The sequence below is a fragment of the Setaria viridis genome, chromosome 4 (assembly GCF_005286985.2).
Source record: "Setaria viridis chromosome 4, Setaria_viridis_v4.0, whole genome shotgun sequence".
NCBI lineage: Eukaryota > Viridiplantae > Streptophyta > Magnoliopsida > Poales > Poaceae > Setaria > Setaria viridis.
Window position 1 is genome coordinate 6,498,505 of NC_048266.2, and position 19,715 is coordinate 6,518,219.

General features: G+C 48.8%; 1 protein-coding gene across 1 annotated transcript; it reads left to right on the forward strand.

The window, feature by feature from the left end:
* The first annotated feature begins 8,771 nt into the window (after positions 1 to 8,771).
* Positions 8,772 to 11,526, forward strand: LOC117853972 (galactoside 2-alpha-L-fucosyltransferase). The gene is made up of 2 exons (XM_034736250.2): positions 8,772 to 9,086; positions 9,214 to 11,526. The coding sequence occupies exons 1-2, from the start codon at positions 8,828 to 8,830 to the stop codon at positions 10,677 to 10,679; spliced, it is 1,725 nt and encodes a 574-aa protein (XP_034592141.1). The 5' UTR covers positions 8,772 to 8,827; the 3' UTR covers positions 10,680 to 11,526.
* The last annotated feature ends 8,189 nt before the right edge of the window (positions 11,527 to 19,715 follow it).

Here is a 19,715-nt window from a genome sequence, read left to right on the forward strand (position 1 = left end):
CAACAATGAAACAGATAAAACTCGGCATAACGAGGCTCGGAACTCCTACCCAGGTAACCACAATCGCAAAAGGAAACCCGACAACACCGTTGCTGCCATGACCAGCTCCGGAAAAAAGGGACATCGCAGAAACAACGACTGACCAACTTTCACGGAGCTACTCAAAAAGCAGTGCCCATGGCACCCGACTAGCAAGCACTCCGCATTAGACTGTTACAGCATGCGCCGAGTCATGCAAGACTTACCCGCACCACCAACTCCTGAAGAGTACGCCAAAAACAGAGATAAGGGTAAAAACAAAGCCCGCAACGATGAAGATGAGGATGGCGATTTCCAACCAGCTTCAAAAACCGTCCACGTCATTTTTGGCGGCATTCCCGGCACTGCATCCAAGTGAGCTAACAAACTCGTACTCAGGGAGATCATGGCCATCGAGCCGACGGACCCCACACCGCTAAAGTGGTCGGAAGTTCCAATTTCTTTCAGCAGAAAAGATCAATGGACGAAATTTTCAGAACCAGGCCGTTTTCCACTAGTCCTGGATCCAGTCGTGGCAGGTTCAAAGTTAACCAAAGTACTCATCGACAGTGGGAGCAGCCTCAATGTTATCTTCACCAAAAACATTAAGGAAAATATGCCTCGATGTCACTGAAATGCTTACCCCAACGGATTCACCTTTCTACGGCATTGTGCCCGGAAATGCGACCATACCACTGGGACAAGTTGTCCTTCCAGTCACCTTCGGAACTAAGGAACATTACCGCACCGAGTACATCAGATTCGAGGTTGCCGACTTTGAGACATCTTATCACGCCATACTCAGACGGCCAGCACTAGCCAAGTTTATGGCCATACCACATTATGTCTACCTGGTACTCAAAATGCCAGGTCCTAAAGGAGAGCTCACGCTACGAGGAGATCTCCGGAGATCCTACGAATGCGACACCGAAGCTGTGGAAATCGCTGCGACTACTCAATCTCCTAGTCCCATGCAGCAAATCTTCACAGCCTCAAAAAAGCTTCATCCAACTGAACTTGAGATCCCGGAGACCAAGTCGGGATCCACGAAAGTGAAACCTGCCAGTGAGCAAGACTTCAAGTCAGTCGACCTCCAGACCGGTGATCCTTCCAAGACAGCCCTGATCGGAACAGGGCTAGATCCTAAATAGGAATTCGCGCTCGTCAGTTTCCTTCGGGCTAACCATGATATCTTCTCTTGGAACCCGGCTGACATGCCAGGTGTGCCCAAGGAAATGATCGAGCATTCCCTCAACGTCGATCCCAAAGCTACTCCAAAACAGCAACGACTACGCCGGTTCGCTCAGGACAGATGAGAAGCAATCAAAAAAGAGTTAGCCAAGCTACCCGCGGCAGGATTCATCAAGTCTTCCATCCTGACTGGCTCACCAATACTGTGCTTGTTCGTAAGAAAAACAATGAATGGAGAATGTGTGTCGACTACACCGACCTCAACAAACACTGCCCGAAAGATCCTTTTGGGCTACCCAGGATTGATCAAGTGGTTGACTCCACCGCCGCGTGCGCTTTGCTATGCTTCCTCGCTTGCTACTCCAGCTATCATCAGATAAGCCTCAAAGAGGAAGATCAAGCCAAAACAGCGTTCATCACGCCCTTTGGAGCTTTCTGCTACAAAACAATGTCCTTCGGACTAAAAAACGCAGGAGCGACTTATCAAAGGGCCATACAGATGTGCTTTGAAAAACAACTTCATCGCAATGTCGAAGCCTATGTCGACGACGTCGTCGTCAAAACAAGGAACCGGGAGGAACTCATTGCTGATTTGGAGGAAACTTTCTCCAGTCTCTGTGCTTTCCGGAGTCAGAGAGGCATGGGGAGGAGACGACGCTACGCGTTAGGTGGTGCCACCATGCCCACGGACAGGAGCTCGCCGGAGTAGGGTTCTGGTCCTCCGTTTCCGGATCTGAGGGCATGGGGAGAGAGAGGAGGAGGAGGGTGTTTGATTTTGGGGGATCTTGGCCGGGGTGAAAGGGTGGAAGGAGGTCGGCCACGGGCGGCCATGGATGAGGCTCTGGAGTTCTTGGGAGCTAAGTGTAGGTGAGGATATGGAGGGTCGTTGCTTGGGGAAGGTAGAGGAGAGTGTGGAGGTGCTCACCAACAAACTAATCGAGCTGTGGCGGCTTGTCATCGAACATCAACGAGGGGGAACCTTCTTGTGCGCAAGAACAGAGGCGAGTGAAATTGGAGCGAGGAGGGAGATGAGAGGCAGAGCTGGGCGACTCGATGAGCTCGGTATGGCGACTGAGAGCAGCTCATGGTGGCTTTTATAGGCGGTGAGGGCGAAACTGTGCCAACAGCTCACCTACTCACCATGAATCGCGATGCTGTGGCCGGGCGGCAGCTTCCGAGCGTCGGCTTGCTGGGGCGGTGGCGCTGAGGCGACGCGGTATTGACGACGTACGCGACGAGGCAGCAACGGTGTGGATGAGGTGGGGATGTGGCAAGGGGTGGCATGGTGCGGTGCCATGCGTGGGGCATGGTCACCTCACAGGGCCGGGTTGTCATTCGAGCAGAGCAAGGCAAGCACGACAAGGGGCCCCTGGCACGTGAACCTTGCACGCAACGCTCGCGCTGCTGCTACTACTCTGTGCTGCTTGGTACATGCTACTCTTGGGATGGATTATGGATGGAGAATGAATTGAGCTCGAGAAAGGTTTTGCGATATTTTGAAATTAGATTTTCAAATAGGTTTTGAAGTTTTTGAGTTCGAGTGATTCTTGGATTTAAATTTTCGGGTTGTTACAAACCTAGCCCAGTTAAAATGAATCTCGTCCTCGAGATTTGGCTGGTTCCTAAATAGATGGGGAAAGTCTTTTCTTAGAGCATCTTCTCGCTTTCAGGTCACTTCTGCTTCATTGTGTTGGCTCCATTACACACGACATAACTTGACTGTTAAATTTCTTGTTTGCTTTGTAAGTGTGTCACGAATTTTGATAGGTAATTCCTGGTACCTAAGGTCATCTTGTAAATCTATAGCATCAGTGGACACTTGTTCTTCTGGAACTCTCAAGCATTTATTTAGTTTGGAGACATGGAATACTGGGTGTATATCTGACATTTCTTCAGGCAACTGAATACGGTATGCTACAGCTCCAATCCTTTATAGCACTTGATAAGGTCCAATATAACGGGGTGCTAGCTTTCCTCGAACTTGACATCTTCGGGTCCCTCGGATTGGAGAGACCTTAAGATAAACATAATCTCCAACTTCAAAACTTAATTCTCATCTTCGCTTGTCTAAATAACTCTTTTGGCAGGATTAAGCTGCTTTTAACTTTTCTCTAATTTCAGCCACATGGTCTTCTGCCTCTTTTATGAGAGCTGGTCCGATTAGAGTACGTTCTCCAACTTCTGACCACATCAAAGGAGTTCTACACTTTCTTCCATAAAGAGCCTCAAATGGTGATATGCCTAAGCTAGCCTGATAGCTGTTATTATAGGAGAATTATGCATAGGATAGACTTTTCTCCCAATCTTTACCATAGGTAAGCACACATGCTCTCAACATATCCTCCATGATTTGGTTTACTCTTTCCGTCTGACATTAGTTTGGGGGTGATAGGATGAACTAAAATCCAACTTAGTCCCCATTTACTTATGTAAACTTTTCTAAAATTTAGAGGTGAATTGAATCCCTTGATCTGAAAGAATTTTGCTGGGCACCCCATGCAGCTCCACTATATAGTAAATGTAGAGTTGTGCCAACTTTTCTCCACCAAAGCATGTGCGTACAGGCATAAAGTGAGCAACCTTAGTGAGTCTATCCATTATTACCCATATGAAGTCATTTCCTTTCTTTGTCCGTGGTAACCCATTGACAAAGTCCATGCCTATTTCATCCCACTTCCAAACTGGGATAGGTAATGGTTGAAGTAGGTTAGCTGGCTTCTGATGTTCCGCTTTTACTCTTTGAAAGACATCACATTGGGCTACAAATTGTGCCACATCAGCTTTTATACCAATATTTTTCTTTTAGGTCCATGTACATCTTCGTGGCTCCAGGGTGGATGGAATATGCTGAATTATGGGCTTCATCCATTATAATATGTCAGAATTTGTCATTCTTAGGCACACAATTATATTATTATACCACAAGGTTCCTTTCTCATCCACTTGGAAATCTGGGGCTTTGTTTTCTCCAGTTTGGTTACGAATCTTCATTAATTCTTGATCTTTTTTTGAGACTGTCTTATTTCTTCCTCTAGTGTTGGTTGCACGCTCATTTTGCAGTGGGGTTGACGGACTATGTGCAAATTTAGTTTTATCATTTCTTCTTGTAGACGAGCATTCTTAGACACCAAGTCTTGGCCATATGATTTTATGCTTAAGGCATCGGCTACCACATTAGCTTTTCCTGGGTGATAATGAATTTCCAAGTTGTAATCCTTGATTAACTCTAACCATCTTCTTTGTCTTAGGTTCAGGTCTGGCTGGGTGAAAATATACTTCAAGCTCTTAAGATCTGTATAAATCTCACACTTATTTCCAATTAAGTAGTGTCTCCAAATCATGAGAGCATGCACAACGGTTACTAATCCAAGTCATGGGTAGGGTAGTTTTGCTCATGGGGTTTGAGCTGCCAAGAAGCATAAGCTACTAACTTTCCATCTTGCATCAAAACACATCCTAAACCTTGTCTTGAGGTATTATAGTATATGACCAAATCCCTTTGGATATCTGGAAAGGTTAATACTGGTGCAGTTGTCAATCTTTTCTTCAGTTCTAGGAAATTCTTCTCACAAGAATCTGTCCAAGTAAACTTTTTATCCTTCCAGAGTAGTTCTGTCATTGCTCTTGCTATCTTGGAAAATCCTTTAATAAATCTTCTATAATATCCTGCTAATCCAAGAAAGCTTCGAATCTCACTCACATTAGTGGGTTGCTGCCAATTAGAGACTGCTTCTACCTTTTTAGGATCAACTGATACCCCTTCTGTGGTCAAGATGTGGCCAAAAAAAGGCTACCTTTTCAAGCCAAAATTCACACTTGTTGAATTTGGCACATAGCTTATGTGTTCTTAATTTTTCCAAAACCACTCTTAGGTGATGCTCATTTTCTTGGGCACTTTTGGAGTATGTCGTCAATAAAGACTACGACAAATTTATCTAACTCCTCCATGAACACTTTATTCATGAGATTCATGAAATAGGTAGGGGCATTGGTTAATCTAAAAGACATCACTGTAAACTCATATTGTCCATATCTTGTAACAAAGGTTGTCTTTGGGGTGTCACTTTCCTTCATCTTGAGTTGGTGATATCCCGATCTCAGGTCAATCTTGGAGAAATACTTGGCTCCTATTAGCTGATCAAATAAATCATCTATTTTGGATAGTGGATATTTATTTTTGATGGTTACATCATTCAAAGACCTATAGTCCACACACATTCTCATGCTTCCATCCTTCTTCTTCACAAAGAGAATTGGTGATCCCCATGGAGATGAGCTGGGTCTACTGAATCCTTTCTTCTGAAATTCTCTTAATTGTTCCTTTAGCTCAGCAAGTTCTGCTGCAGCCATCCGATAGGGTCTTTTGGCTATGGGAGACATTCCAGGGATAAGGTTAATGATGAATTCTATATCTCTATCTGGTGGCATTCCAGACAACACACCTGCTCACCATGAATGACGACGTTGTGGCCGGGCAGCAGCTAGCGAGCATTGGCTTGCTGCGGAGGTGGCGCTGAGGCGATGCGGCATTGACGGCACGCGCGACAAGGCAGCAGTAGCATGGCTGAGGTGGGGACATGGCAAGGGGCGGTGCGGCGCGGTGTCGAACGGTAGGGCGTGGTCACCTCGCGGTGCCAAGCTGTCGTTCGAGCAGAGCAGGGCGAGCACGGCAAGGGGCCCTGGCACATGAAGCTTGCATGCAACGTTGGTTGCTGCTGCTGCTCTGTGCTGCTTGGTACGTGGTGCTCTTTGGATGGATTATGGATGGAAAATGAATTGAGCTCCAGAAAGATTTTGCAATATTTTAAAATTAGATTTTAAAATAGGTTTTGAAGTTTTTGAGTTCGAGTGATTCTTGGATTTAAATTTTCGAGTTGTTACAAATATGCGTCATCATGTTCCCTATCTACTCGCAAAATTTGGATTTAAAATTCAACTTGTACGTAGAGAAATAAAAAAGAGAAATCTCATTAAGGGTAGATTGGACCAATTGAAATAGTTTAGGGGAGTAAATCGAGTCTAAATTTTGTTGAGGGGATTAGATGGATAAAGTGAATAGGTGAGGATAATAAAATGGACTTTTTCCTATATAACTAACAAAACCATGACCTTAATTATTTGTACTTACAAAATCCAAATAAACACTCACTAGTCACTACACGCACGGAGTACATTGACACATGTAGTGACTAAAAATGGGGTGGAATCCCAGAACAATTATTGGACCTACTTTTTACAAACAGGTCTTTTACATGGGAACATTTTGGATTTTTTTTCCCTAACACGTATGCATACGTATTACGAGGATTAATGCTTGGGCTAACAAATTTCCAATTAGTAATGGTAAAATTGGTTAAATTACAATGTCAAATTTTTATCTAAATCTTTAGGATCCTTCTTGCATTTTTATACCTAGTAAGCCTACATATGCACGTCCTTAAAGGCTTATCCTAGGCTCCTAGCCTCCACCAGGGTGGATCCAACTCCAAAAATTAGAGGGGTTAATCTTCCCCTTCTTCTTCCTTCTCTCTTTTCCTTCTTTTTCTTCCTTCTTTTCTTCTACCACCTCTTCATCTATGCTTAAAATTTGTAGGGGCTTTGGGGTGACTTCATGGAATCCACGGGGGAGGGGGCTCCACCCTCACGTTGGATCTGCCCCTAGCCTCCACTGTAGTTTCATATGGGAAGGTTTTGATAGGTTTGTCTCTCTCACCTATCATTTGATTAATATTTCTTTTAGTTTCCCATCGTACATATGTTTTTGTCACCCCACCATCGTTCGACGTACTTGCACCGCTATAGTGGAACAAAGTTAGGTGTGCCACCGAGACCGAGAGGATCTCGGGTGTGCCACTGAGACCGAGAGGATCTCTTTATGCATCGCAGCCCTTCTTCCCACACGATGCCCACACTAGAGTTCGTCATTGCCACCAACTCTGATCCACTTGGCATCATTCTCATCATGATTTGCATGGCATCGTCCGTCCTCGCCAAATGTCGCTCCGTGGCCCTCCGTCGGATCACTAGAAAGTTTACACAGTTGTGGCAGCACGCACGGTCCCTTTCAGGATGTTTTGATCTATATATAAGCAAGCGAGCTAAGCTGCCATGCACTGAGTCCGAGGTTGCCATGTATCACCTTACGGCTAGCAGAGCTTGGAAAGAAGTCTAAGAAGAAAAAGCTAAGGAGACAAGCATAATATCACTAAGTTCAGTATATTGGTTAGCATGTCAAAAATGAATTTAATGTTATAGAGGTGATGGGAACTTTATATCTAATAGATCTTTCTTCATCTAAGAAAAATATGAAATCTCTAGCATCTCCACCGTCGATATGGTCACCTTTGTCCCCAAGGAAGCTCCATCCCTGGCTACATTGTCGCCAGTCGTGATCATCCGCATCTGGCTGCCATGGTTCCTTCGTAGGCGCTGCTCCACCGCGATGGTCTCCTGTCCCTGCATCATCGTTACCACCAATGTCGTTAAGTGCAAGTCAACAGAATTATCGAGGGTAAATGGTAAGCTCACCCATCGCTTAATTTCATTTTTCTTCTTTAGGAATGCCTGGACCACACGATCTCTGCGATCCATGCTAGGGATTGCTGCTAAATTTGCCTTTGAAGTAAAGTAGAAGCCATGTCTTTGTTAACAACAACCTTGACGCGGTCAGGTAAACTCAAATACCAAGTTGCATGTTGGTTTAATCGCTAGCCGGTGCTGTGGCGCATGTAGTTTTGCACGCCGGGTGCTACTCCAAACGCAGTTTCGTTGCAGGGAACAGCTCGTTAAATGGCCAGTTGTTTACAATGACGGAAGACGGCCGGGTCGCCGGCAACGACGCGTCCGATGTTGTACTGACACGATGCGCAGGGCAGGTATTGTCTATTAGTGCGTGCACTGTGAGTCCGGGGCGGTGCGCTGTAAGTTGAGCACATGCGTGGCGCGTCGCTGGAGTCCTTGTAGGAAATGCTTGCCGGCCTCGCGCTCTTGCTTTCCGTTGCTGACGAAGCCGGCCGCTCGCTGGCGTCTTCTTCTACCGCGACTCCGCGAGCTGCTTCTCGTTAGTGGATGCATGGCCATTAGGGGATCGACTTTTCCGGCGAGCTGAGACCTGCGTGCCTACTTAGCTAGGACGAACTGAGCCTAACGTCCGGCCTCCAAAGGATCGAAGATGGCGGATCGAGACGTACGCCATGTACTGTCTATTTTCTGCGAGAGCTCGGAGCTCGAGTGGGGCGCAGCGGGGCAAGTGCTCAGTTTACCGTCTCCGTTCGATGCGTCAGGTTGGTCAAGATCCTCTAGGGCATCGTCGTTCGTCTCACCTTACTACATCGGACGTCGTTTTGAACAACAGGTGGCTTGCACTTTACTTCACGAGGAAAAGTTTAGCAGCATTCTCAAGTCTGGATCGTAAGAATCAAACTAATAGGCTCTTCGAAAAAAAAAGAACCAAACTAATCTGATGGTGATCGACAAGGTTCCGTTGGCGTGTGACTTCATGATATACTTAAACAACCAGCACATACGGGGGGTCCATAACTCCATATAGGGGTAGCTAGTAGCCAATGCAAGTGAAGCAGTTCGTAGCGAGCGACCTCACAGCCTCACACTAAGCAAAATGGGCACCAACACGCGCGGCACGGAGGCGAGAGACGAGGCCAGCTGGCTGGGGATCGAGGAGGCCTCGCCGTTCACGGGGAAGAAGACGACCAAGGCGGCGACCGCCGACATCAGGCAATGGAGCTCCGTGGTGAATGCCACGCTGGTGCTTCTGATCATGACAATGCCGCCCCTGCTCCTCCTCCTCAGCGGCGGCCTCGGCGCCCCGACGACGGTATGGATCAAGTCCACCGTCGCCAGCATAGGCTCACAAAGAGGTTAAACCTCCTGTCAACATTACAGTTTCCATTTAGCATGTCTGGTTCGCTTTGGATGTATTTGCACGTCGATCATGGACAACATTGCCCAAACCAAGTAACCCGAGAGCACTGCGTTTTTTTTCAGTTGCAGAGCCCAAGAAAGACGTGCTTCTCGGCGGCCTGCTGGTTCCAGGATTCGACGAGCACTCCTGCGCCAGCCGCTACCAGGCCGCGTACTACCACAAGGACATGACGCGCCCGGCGTCGCCGCACCTCATCAAGCGGCTGCGGGAGCAGGAGGCGCTGCAGCGGCGGTGCGGCCCGGGCACCGAGCCGTACACGCGAGCATCGGAGCGGCTCAGGTCCGGGCAGACGGACGCCGACGACGTCGACGGCTGCAGCTACCTCGTGCTCATCTCGTACCGAGGCCTCGGCAACCGGATGCTCGCCATGGCCTCCGTCTTCCTCTACGCCCTGCTCACCGGCCGCGTGCTCCTCGTGGACCGCGGCTACGGCGACACCCTGACGGGCCTCTTCTGCGAGCCGTTCCCGGGAACGACGTGGGCGCTGCCCCCCGACTTCCCGGTCGAGGGTTTCAAGGAGCTGGGCGAGGACGCGCCGGAGAGCTACGGGAACGTGGCGGTGAACCGGAGCGGGTCCGTCTCCGCGCTGCGCTTCGTGTACCTGCACCTTGACCACGCCGCGTCCCAGGCGAACAGGCTCGTGTATTGCGACGACCACCGCCAGTTCCTCCACCGGGTGCAGTGGGCGATCATCAGGACGGACCAGTACATGGCGCCGGGGCTCTTCTTCAACCCAGCGTACCGGGAGGAGCTCGACCGGCTGTTCCCAAGCAAGGACTCGGTGTTCTACATCCTGTCGCGGTACCTCCTGCACCCGACCAACGACATCTGGGGCATGGTCACCAGGTACTACAACTCGTACCTGAAGGACGCGGACGAGAGGGTTGGCATCCAGATCAGGGTGTTCGACAGCAGCGACAAGCCGTTCCAGCAAGTCCTGGACCAGATCCTCGCGTGCACGTCGAGGGAGCACCTGCTGCCGGCGGTCGTGACCACGGAAGGCGTCGCGCCGGCTCTCCCGGCGGCTGCCGGCGCGAGGACCACGGCCGTCCTGGTGACCGGCCTGAGCTCCTGGTACCACGACAACATCCGGGAGATGTACTGGAAGTCGGCGACCACCAGCGGCGAGGTGGTGAGAGTGCACCAGCCGAGCCACGAGGAGCACCAGCTCTGGTTCCACAGCAAGCACGACATGAAGGCGCTAGCCGAGATCTACCTGCTGAGCCTGACCGACAGGATCGTCACCAGCGGGTGGTCGACGTTCGGGTACGTCGGCCACGGGCTCGGCGGCCACACGCCGTACCTCCTGTTCAGGCCGATGAACTACTCGGAGCCGGCGCCCGACCCGCCGTGCGCGAGGGCCATGTCCATGGAGCCGTGCTCTCACGGGCCGCCCGCCTTCGAGTGCACGAGGAAAGAAATCAACAGGATTATCGACACCGGAGCCCTGCTGCCTCATGTCCGCCACTGCGAAGACCTGTCGTGGGGGCTCAAACTTACTGATCCGGTTATCGAAAAGAAGGTGTAGGCTTTGGCATCATATATATATCGGAAACGCTAAGACACGGGCGTCCGGCCTCTGAGAAATAATCGGACGTCTCGCTGGCTCTGGAAAGACACGTGGATACTTCCCCTTCACATCCATCGTTTCCAGCACCTTCTCCTGTAAAAAAAGCCAACTAATCTTTCTACGCCACACACCCATTCCCCTCTCTCTCTCGAGTTCATGGCTGGGCAAGCGGCGGCAGGAGCGGGATCCGGCGCGGGCAGGCCGCGGCCATGATGCCTTCCCGCGGTGCAACAACCTGTGATGCGCCACCTCCAGGCCTACGACGGCGCCTCCCCCGCGTCCAGTCCCAGGCCAGCGGTGCGACCTCAGGCAGCTCCAACCCCGGCAGTGTTGGTGACCGACACAAACTGCTTCGGCATGGGTGGCGACCCTCCGGCGAGAGAGCGGTGGTGGAGATGGAGGTGGAGGTCCCTCTCCCCTAGCTCCTCCTCCCTTTCCCCCGGTTGAGGTGGGTGGCAGACGCAAACCGAGCAGCGCGGCGCAACACAATGAGTGAGAGGGCGGTGCGCGGAGAGCTCATCCGTCGTGACATGACGAGAAGATGGTGCACGGCGAGCTCGCGAGCTCTTTTCCCTCCTCTAGATGTGCAACACATAGGGAGTGCTCTGGCCGGAAGTGGAGTCAGATCTGTTGGTGTTGATTGGAGTAATAGGATGGCAACGACAGCATGACCTGGTACGTGGAATATGTTGTTGCGATATGTTATTTCTAGGTGTTACACTATATCATTTTATATGTTGCAGTAGGTGATTCTGGATGTTTCAAACTTTTTTCTTTTAATGTTGCAATATGAGGATTTTTTTTGTTGCGCTCTTTCTTGATGTTGCATCAGATGCTCTCCAATGTTTCAATGGTCACTATATCATTTTGTATGTTGCAATACGTGATTCTGGATGTTTCAAACTTTTTCCTTTGATGTTGCAATATGAGGATTTTTTTTGTTGCGCTCTTTCTTGATGTTGCATAAGATGCTCTCCAATGTTTCAATGGTCACTATATCATTTTGTATGTTGCAATACGTGATTCTGGATGTTTCAAACTTTTTCCTTTGATGTTGCAATATGAGGATTTTTTTTGTTGCGCTCTTTCTTGATGTTGCATAAGATGCTCTCCAATGTTTCAATGGTCAATTTTACAAAGTCGTGATCCTTTTGAAGAGATTCAGATCAGACGTTATTCGAGATTTTATATTCAAAATGTTGCAACTTGTGATTTTTATTGTTGCAACGTGTCTGTTTTGAATGTTGTAAGAAGCCATCCGAGATGTTTCATACACGTAAAGGTGTTGCAAATTTATCTTCTGATGAACGTTACGTGAAATATGACGAAATGTTGCACATGGGATTTTTTATCCTATAAAGAGATGGATAGCATGCATGAGTTCCAAAACTATTTTTAGTGCATGTGTTTCATATTGCAAGTGTTGATTTTTAATGTTTTCATAGTTATTTTTTAATGTTACGACGGAACGTCCGATAAAAAATTTATATATATTTGGAAAAGCTATACATTGCTCGGGTGATTCAGGAGTTCCCGTCACCTGAATTTAACACCAGCCAATCTGACATTTTGTTTTTTTTCTCCGTCTGATCAAATTAAAGCTGAGCTTCTTCTATTGCGGTACAGCTTGCCTCTCTCCTCCACCCCGTGATTATTGCGGTACAGCTTACTGCGGCTGTGCAGCCAGGCTACACCAGCTACAGCTTTTGTAGCCAGTTGCAGGCCTTGTTTAGATGAGGCCCGAATCGGACTTTGCACAGTGTTTAGGCCTCCTTTTGGGAGTTCTGAAGTAAACGGGCTGGCAAACTTCGGTGCAAAGTCGGCCTGTAGGATGGCCCGAATTCGGCCCAAAATTCGGAGCCTTATCCACCGGCAGCCGCCCGGCCGCACTCCAAACCCTAGCAGCGCCCGCAGTCACGCTCCCTCTCCCCCGCGCCGCTCGCCTCTCCCCCGCCGCTCGCCCCCTCCCCGCCGCTCTCCCCCCCTCCCCCGCTCCGCTCAGCCTCGCCCCCACCGGTGTCCTCTCCCCCGCCGCTCTCCCCCTCGACCGCGCCGCTCGCCCTCTCCCCCCTTCCGGTGTCCGCTCCACCACCGGTTTCCCAGTCGCCCGCGCCGCTCTCGTCTCCCCCCAGATCTCCCCCTCGCCCGCGGCACTCGGCCCCTCCCCGCCGCTGTCCCCCCTCCCCCGCGCCGCTCCACTCTCCCCCGCCGCGGTCGCCTCTCCCCCGCCTAGATCTGCCCCCCTCGGCCGCTGTCCCACTCCCCCCGCCAGGAGGTCGCCGCATCCGCTCCAATCCACCTATCCACCACCAGATCCACGACGTACTCGGTCCGTTAGGCACCCAGCCTGCGGCGATGGACCACTTCAACGAGGAAGGGGAGGGCGCGGAGTTCAACGCCGGCGGATCAAGACTCCCCGTTGCCTTCACCGCTGGGGGATCCCGACCCCCCGCGGGCTTCACCGCCAGATCCTCCCGCCTCGCCGCGGGCTTCACCGCCACCGGTTCCCGACTCCCCGGGGGCTTCAACGCCAGCGGATCCGGCAACCCCGGGGGCTTCAACGCCAGCGGATCCGGCAACCCCAGCTTCAACGCCAGCGACTCCGGCAACCCCAGCTTCGACGACAGCTTCAACGCCGGGGGATACGGAGAAGGCTCTTCGGGTATGGAGTTCGGCAACGGCCCCGACTACGACGGAGGCCACCCCACCAGGAACTTCTTCTCCCTGGCGCCGCCGGGCTCTGCAAGCGGTCCCTACACCCACTTCTCCTCCGGGCCGCAGCACACCCTGTCGTCCAGCTTGCCCACCCCAAGCCAGCTGGGCATGGCCGGCCTCAACCTCAATGCCTCCTCCGGGTGGCAGAACATGGAGGACTACGAAGGGATCCTTCGCTCCGGCGACCGAGTTGGAGGAGGCGGCAGCAGCCGGGTCATCCCTCCCGGCGGAGATGGTTCCGGCAGCGAAGACTTGGCCCCGGCCCCCTTGCCTCGTCAGCGGCGTGGTACGGCTAGGACACGCGGTTCCCGGCGTCGTGGCGCGGCTCCAGCAGGGGCAGCCGGGATGAATCCGGTACTTGTTCCCACTCCCCCTCTGTACTTCCATTGCAAAGAAATGCGCTGCGCCGTACTGTGTCATGTGTGCATCATGTTTGTTGCTTGCTTACGGTTACTGTCAGTAGGAGTTGTCTCATTGCTTGTTGTACCATGATTTATGCCTGGTGTCCATTAAATGTATTGGTTACTGATGGTTTCTGTCAATATGATATAAAGCATTTGGTTGTCACTGAAACATGTAACCCTGGTGTTGTTAATCTGTATTGCTTAGTCATGCATACTGTCCATAGGAGTTCATGCATTGCTTGTACAATTGCATTGTGCACAGAATGAGCGTAGCAGGGCGAAGTGGACTAAAGAGGATACCCAGCTGTTTTGTGAGCTGTACTGTCAGCAAATTGAGTTGGGCAACTGCAGTCGTGGGAACATGAACAAGTGGGGCTGGAAAGATGTCCAGGAGAAGTTCCAAGCAGCCACTGGCAAGTTCAGGAACAGCGAGCAGTTCGGGTACAAGTACAGGCAGCTGAAGCTGCTTTGGCAGTTCATCCAACATCTGCGGACAAAATGCACAGGCTTGGGGCGCCGAGAAGATGGCTCTGTGGTTGCTAGTGATAGCTGGTGGAAGAGCAAAAGCGGGGTTAGTGATATGTGAACACGGCATGTGTACAGCTTTCTTTCCTGTCTTGCCTACTGAATGGTTGTGCCTTCTTATTTGCAATGCAGGGGCGCGCGGACTGGTACGACCTCAAGGATGGATGGCCAGCATACATTGACGAGCTTGACCGCATGTTCTGTGGAGTAGCAGTGACTGGAGAGACGTCATTTGTTCCAGGGGTCAGCCGGCAGATCAACTTCATCAGCAGCGGCGAAGAAGAAGCTGGTGATGAGGACTGTGCCACCCCTCGCAGCTGTGCCACCCCAATCAGCAGTGGGAGCAAGAGGAGCACAAGCAGCTTCCGCAGCACTGCTACTAGCCCCAACAAGAGGAACAAGGGTCCTGCTGTTCGGAACATGGACAACAACATGACAACCTTCAACACCAATTACTTTGAGAGGACAGCAATTATCCAAAGGGCCCTGGAGGGTAAGATGAAGGAGGTTGAGGTTGTGCTCGACAAGAAGCTGTCCCGAGAGGAGGCTAGGAGGAAAGAACAGACTCTTGTGACAGATTCAGCTAAAGAGCTTGGAGTGGACGAGATGGAAGAAAATCTGTGGGATGGAGTCGTCATGATCTGCAAGGATGATGACCTACGCAACATCTACCTCAACAGTACTGACCGTGCAAGGCTGCGAATGATCAAGAAATATGCTGCTATGGTGTAAACCACACCCTATGTCTTTTGTGTGTGCTTGGCATGTCTTTTGTGTTATGTCTTGTTGTTGACTTAATATGTGTTGGTATTGTTTATGTTGTGAGGATGAACATTTGATGATCTGTGTTGGCTAATCCTATATGTATCAGCATGGTTATTAACAGCATGGTAGTGCATTAGAGAAGTTTGGTTGCTGGTTGTTAAAGTTATTGCCTCTCTCTTCAGATGGGTGTCATTTGACTCAAGGTAGCAGCAATTACTATTGTGGCTACCAATTTCTTTGTGCTAACTTTTGCTTTGTTGTTTTGGACTGCCCAGGAAGTTCCTGCTCATGTTGCTGCCCAAGGGGACGAGGTGGAGGACCAGGAGGAGGAGGACAAGTTGCTGGCCGAGTGGTGGGACCTTTTCTGGGAATTGGTGGTATTAGACGATGATGAGGCACCATTTATCTATGGTATGTATGAATATGCTATTCATATTGACAAGTATTGCAATAGAGCACCCTATAGGAATCCACCATTGACTGGGGAGCAATGGGTACTTAACAAGCTTGCCAATGAAACATCCTGCCGCACCATGTTTAGGATGAGCCCCCACATGTTTTATAGGCTGCATGACTTGTTGACAGCTGAGTATGGGCTGTCTGCATCAAATAAATCTAGCACTATTGAGGCTCTAGGATTGTTCCTGTGGATTTGTGGGGCACCCCAATCTGTTAGGCAAGCAGAGGATAGATTTGAGAGGTCCCTTGGTACTGTTCATAGGCTATTCTACAAAGTCCTCACTTCTCTAGTTGACCTATCAGCCGACATCATTAAACCTAGAGACCCAGAGTTTAGAACAATGCATCCTAGGCTGCAAAACAGTAGGTTCTACCCTGAATTCTAGGGATGCATAGGGGCAATAGATGGCACTCACATCCCTGTTGTAGTGCCAAGTGGAAAGTTTATGCAGCACATGTGTAGGAAGGGCAAGACAACCCAGAATGTCATGGCCGCTTGTGACTTGGATATGGTTTTCACATTTGTGCTTGCTGGGTGGCCGGGTTCAGTGCATGACATGAGGGTGTTTGAGGATGCAATGACAACTTACAGCGACAAGTTCCCAAAGCCACCTAGAGGTACACACAACTGTTTGTAGGACAGTAGTGTTTTCTAATACAACCATTGTAAACTTACAGGTATATACTGTTCCTATAGAGAAATACTACTTGGTGGACAGCGGGTACGCAAACCGCACCGGCTTCCTAGCTCCTTACCGCCAGACCAAGTATCACATCCAAGACTTTCAAAACGCGCCAGAACCACAAGGTATGAAGGAGGTATTCAACTATGCCCATTCCTCTCTTAGAAATGTCATCGAAAGGGCATATGGAGTGTTGAAAATGAAGTGGCGCATATTGTTGGACATCCCGGCCTATCCACCAGAAACACAGACACGGATTATATGTGCATGCATGGCATTACACAACTTCATTAGGATTAATGGTGACTTTGATACTCACTTTGGTATAGTGGATAGCAACATGAACTATGTGCCTGTTGAAGGCACTCAGGATCAGCCCGAAACGGTGCCTGCGCCGGAGAGTGCGGACATGGCAAGCATGAATGCATTCCGAGATATGCTTGCTTCACATTTGTTTGCTCGGTCTTGAATAATTTGTGTTTGAGGACATGTAATTGTTTATGTACTTTGTGGCTCGGTTGTAATAATTTTTGGTGTTGTGAATCTGTAATAATTTGCGGTGCACTTGAGAATATTTTCGTTGAAGTTTTGTTGTTCAAACATCTATGAATTCTATTGTCATTTGGCCTGGTTCAGTGTTTTTTTTGGAGGACAGCAGGTTCAAATGTATTGCTGGATGATAAAACAGTGCATTGCAAACTTTGTGAGCTCCTAAGTTGGGACCTCCAAAATTTGACCTGAAATGCCAATTTTGCCTGAACAGTAAGTTCCAAGTTGGGAGGTCCCAACTTGGGCAACTAAACATGGCCGCAACCAGCTACCGGCAGCTTCCTTGGTGTTTGGGCTGCAACAGAAACATGAAGCAGCTACGCCTAGGATTCCATTTACATTAGGATTCTCAATGATTTACACTATATTAGTAACTTACAGTGACATTGTTATTGTAATTTCAATTTGTATATTATGTAATTTTAAATTTATGTAAGGGTTTCCACTAACCTAAAATTATTTGTTCTTTGACTAACTACAAAAAAAAATATGTTCAGCTGCTTATTTTGCTTTTCCTTGTTTATATAATTTTTTTTAATCGTCTGAATCTTAGAGTTAGAGTCAGAACTTTCAGGTAACAGATCTATTTGCATCACCTGAATTTTTTTTGCAGTTCAAAACTGGATGCTATTTCCCCGCAAATCACTCGGGTGATTGTGGTTAAAATAACACCCGTGACCAGTAGACAGTCCCTGTATATATATCCCAGTTTAGACCAATACTCTTTGTGTTTCTCGACCCTTCCTCTTGCCGCTTCGGCTGTATTACTCTATTCTTGTTTTTACTATACACACAACCACACGGCTGATACTTTACATGTGCTGTGCTTACTGTCATTGAAATGCAAGTCAACATGAATTCTTATTTTTTATCACGACGATGTAATTCATACGCCACTTAAAAAACACTCCCTGCTCGCCTTGATCCTTCTAGAAAAATTAGAACCAATGCAATGTAGATAAGACATCAGGATAAGACATCACCACCGGATCAGTAGCGGTGACATGCTCCCCATGTCTCATCAATTGCTCGTACTATATGCACAACCGTTCATGATGGGAAATTTCAGCTTCTTTCAAAAAATCACAACTTTTTAGAATAGTCTCACGAGACAAAATTTATATGGAAATTGTATGGCACTATTTACGATATACTTCCTCCATTCTAAATTGGGGATCGTTTTGACTTTTCTAGGATCATAGATATAGTTGGTGCTTGGATCCTGGGGCTAAAGCTTATTCCGAGTCACATCGGATTTTGGGATGCTAATTAGGAGTATTAAACATAGGTTGATGATAAAAATAATTGCATAAATGAGGGCTAATTCATGAAACGAATCTATTAAGCCTAATTAATCCATGATTAGCACATATTTACTGTAGCATCACATGTGCTAATCAGGTACTAATTAGGCTTAATGGATTCATATTCATCTCGCGAATTAGCCCTCAGTTATGCAATTATTTTTATCATTAGTTTATATTTAATACTTCTAATTAACATCAAACATCCGATGCGACCCGAACTAACCTTTAGCCTAAGGATCCAAACATCCCATACACTATATCTAGATACATAATAATATCTATAAATCTAGAAATAAGTAATCATGAAGCAGACCAAGCTAGACAAGGTCCAACCTATGTGCAAGAAAATATACCCTTTAGTAATGCCTAACGTTGACTCTTCCTGCTATCCGGATCTTACATCAGTTCATGTGAACTCGGTACGACGCATTTCGTTACAGGCTATCCGTGTTAGCACTATTTTTTACCAACTCTCCCTGCTAGTTGTAGTTGAATTGGGAAATAGAGATCTTACATCAGTTTTTTTCTCAAAGAAAATGTGTCCTTGTCTGACTATCCATGTCAGCTCATACTACACAGCGCAGCCAACACTCAATTGGATACTCCTTGAGTATCTGAATTACTTAAATATTAACAGTTTGATAACCGAGAGGGATGAACTCTTTTACTTCATCCAGGCCAGCTTATTATTGAGTAAAAGAGTAAAAGAGAGAGAGGGAGTACAAATAAGTACAACTGTACAACATGTAGCAAACCATATTATTGAGCTATTTTCTAACATAATCTAGTCATGAAATTTCCAAAAGCTCAATCAAAATATACGGAATCATAATCAATAACCAAAATATAAACGTGTTGATTCTACGCAACTTAAAAATGACAACTACTCCCTCCGTTCCCAAACTGCAGGTCGTTTTGATTTTTCTACGTGCATAATTTTTGCTATGCATGTATACGTACACTGGTGGAAAACGGAGCTTTAGTCCCGATTGAAGAGACACATAGGTCTCGAAAATCCAACTGAGACTAATCATTCGGGACTAAAGGTCCCTATCTTTAGTCCCGGGTATTTCACCCGGGATTAAAGACCTCCTTTAGTCCTGCACCCTCGTCGCTGAGTCCGAAGCTGGCCCCCGGGGCTGCCCTGGCTGTTCTGCGGGTCGTCACGCTCCTGCCACCGGTCGCACGCCGCAGGGAGCCGCGCCCTCACTGGAGACCGGGCCACGCCAGCCGCCATGCGCCCGCTCCATGGTCTTGGCCATGGTCGTCGATGCCCGGCCGCCCCTAGCAGGCCGGCCACGGGAGGCGATCCCGGTCGCCGCGTGCCCCACCGGCCCGTGCGCTCCCGCGCCAACCGTGCAGCCCCGGCAGCTCGTGCCTCCCACCCGCGCTCCGCCTGGATATAACGCCTATGCCTGGAGATAAGGGAGAAAAGGAGAGGAGATAATGGAGAAAGGGAGAAGAGGAGAGAAGATAAGGTGGAGAGAGAGGGACCGCCTGCGGTAAAAATATTTAGTCCCGGTTGGTGGTTTCAACCGAGATTAAAGGGGTCTTTTAGTCCCCGTTGGAGCCACCAGTCGGGACTGA

What these genes read in the sequence shown, in the direction of transcription:
- LOC117853972 (XM_034736250.2), top strand. Translation starts at nt 8,828, where the DNA reads ATGGGCACCAACACGCGCGGCACGGAGGCGAGAGACGAGGCCAGCTGG. An exon ending in CAGCATAGGCTCACAAAGAG is followed by an intron (nt 9,087 to 9,213) that starts GTTAAACCTCCT and finishes GTTTTTTTTCAG; the next exon opens with TTGCAGAGCCCAAGAAAGAC.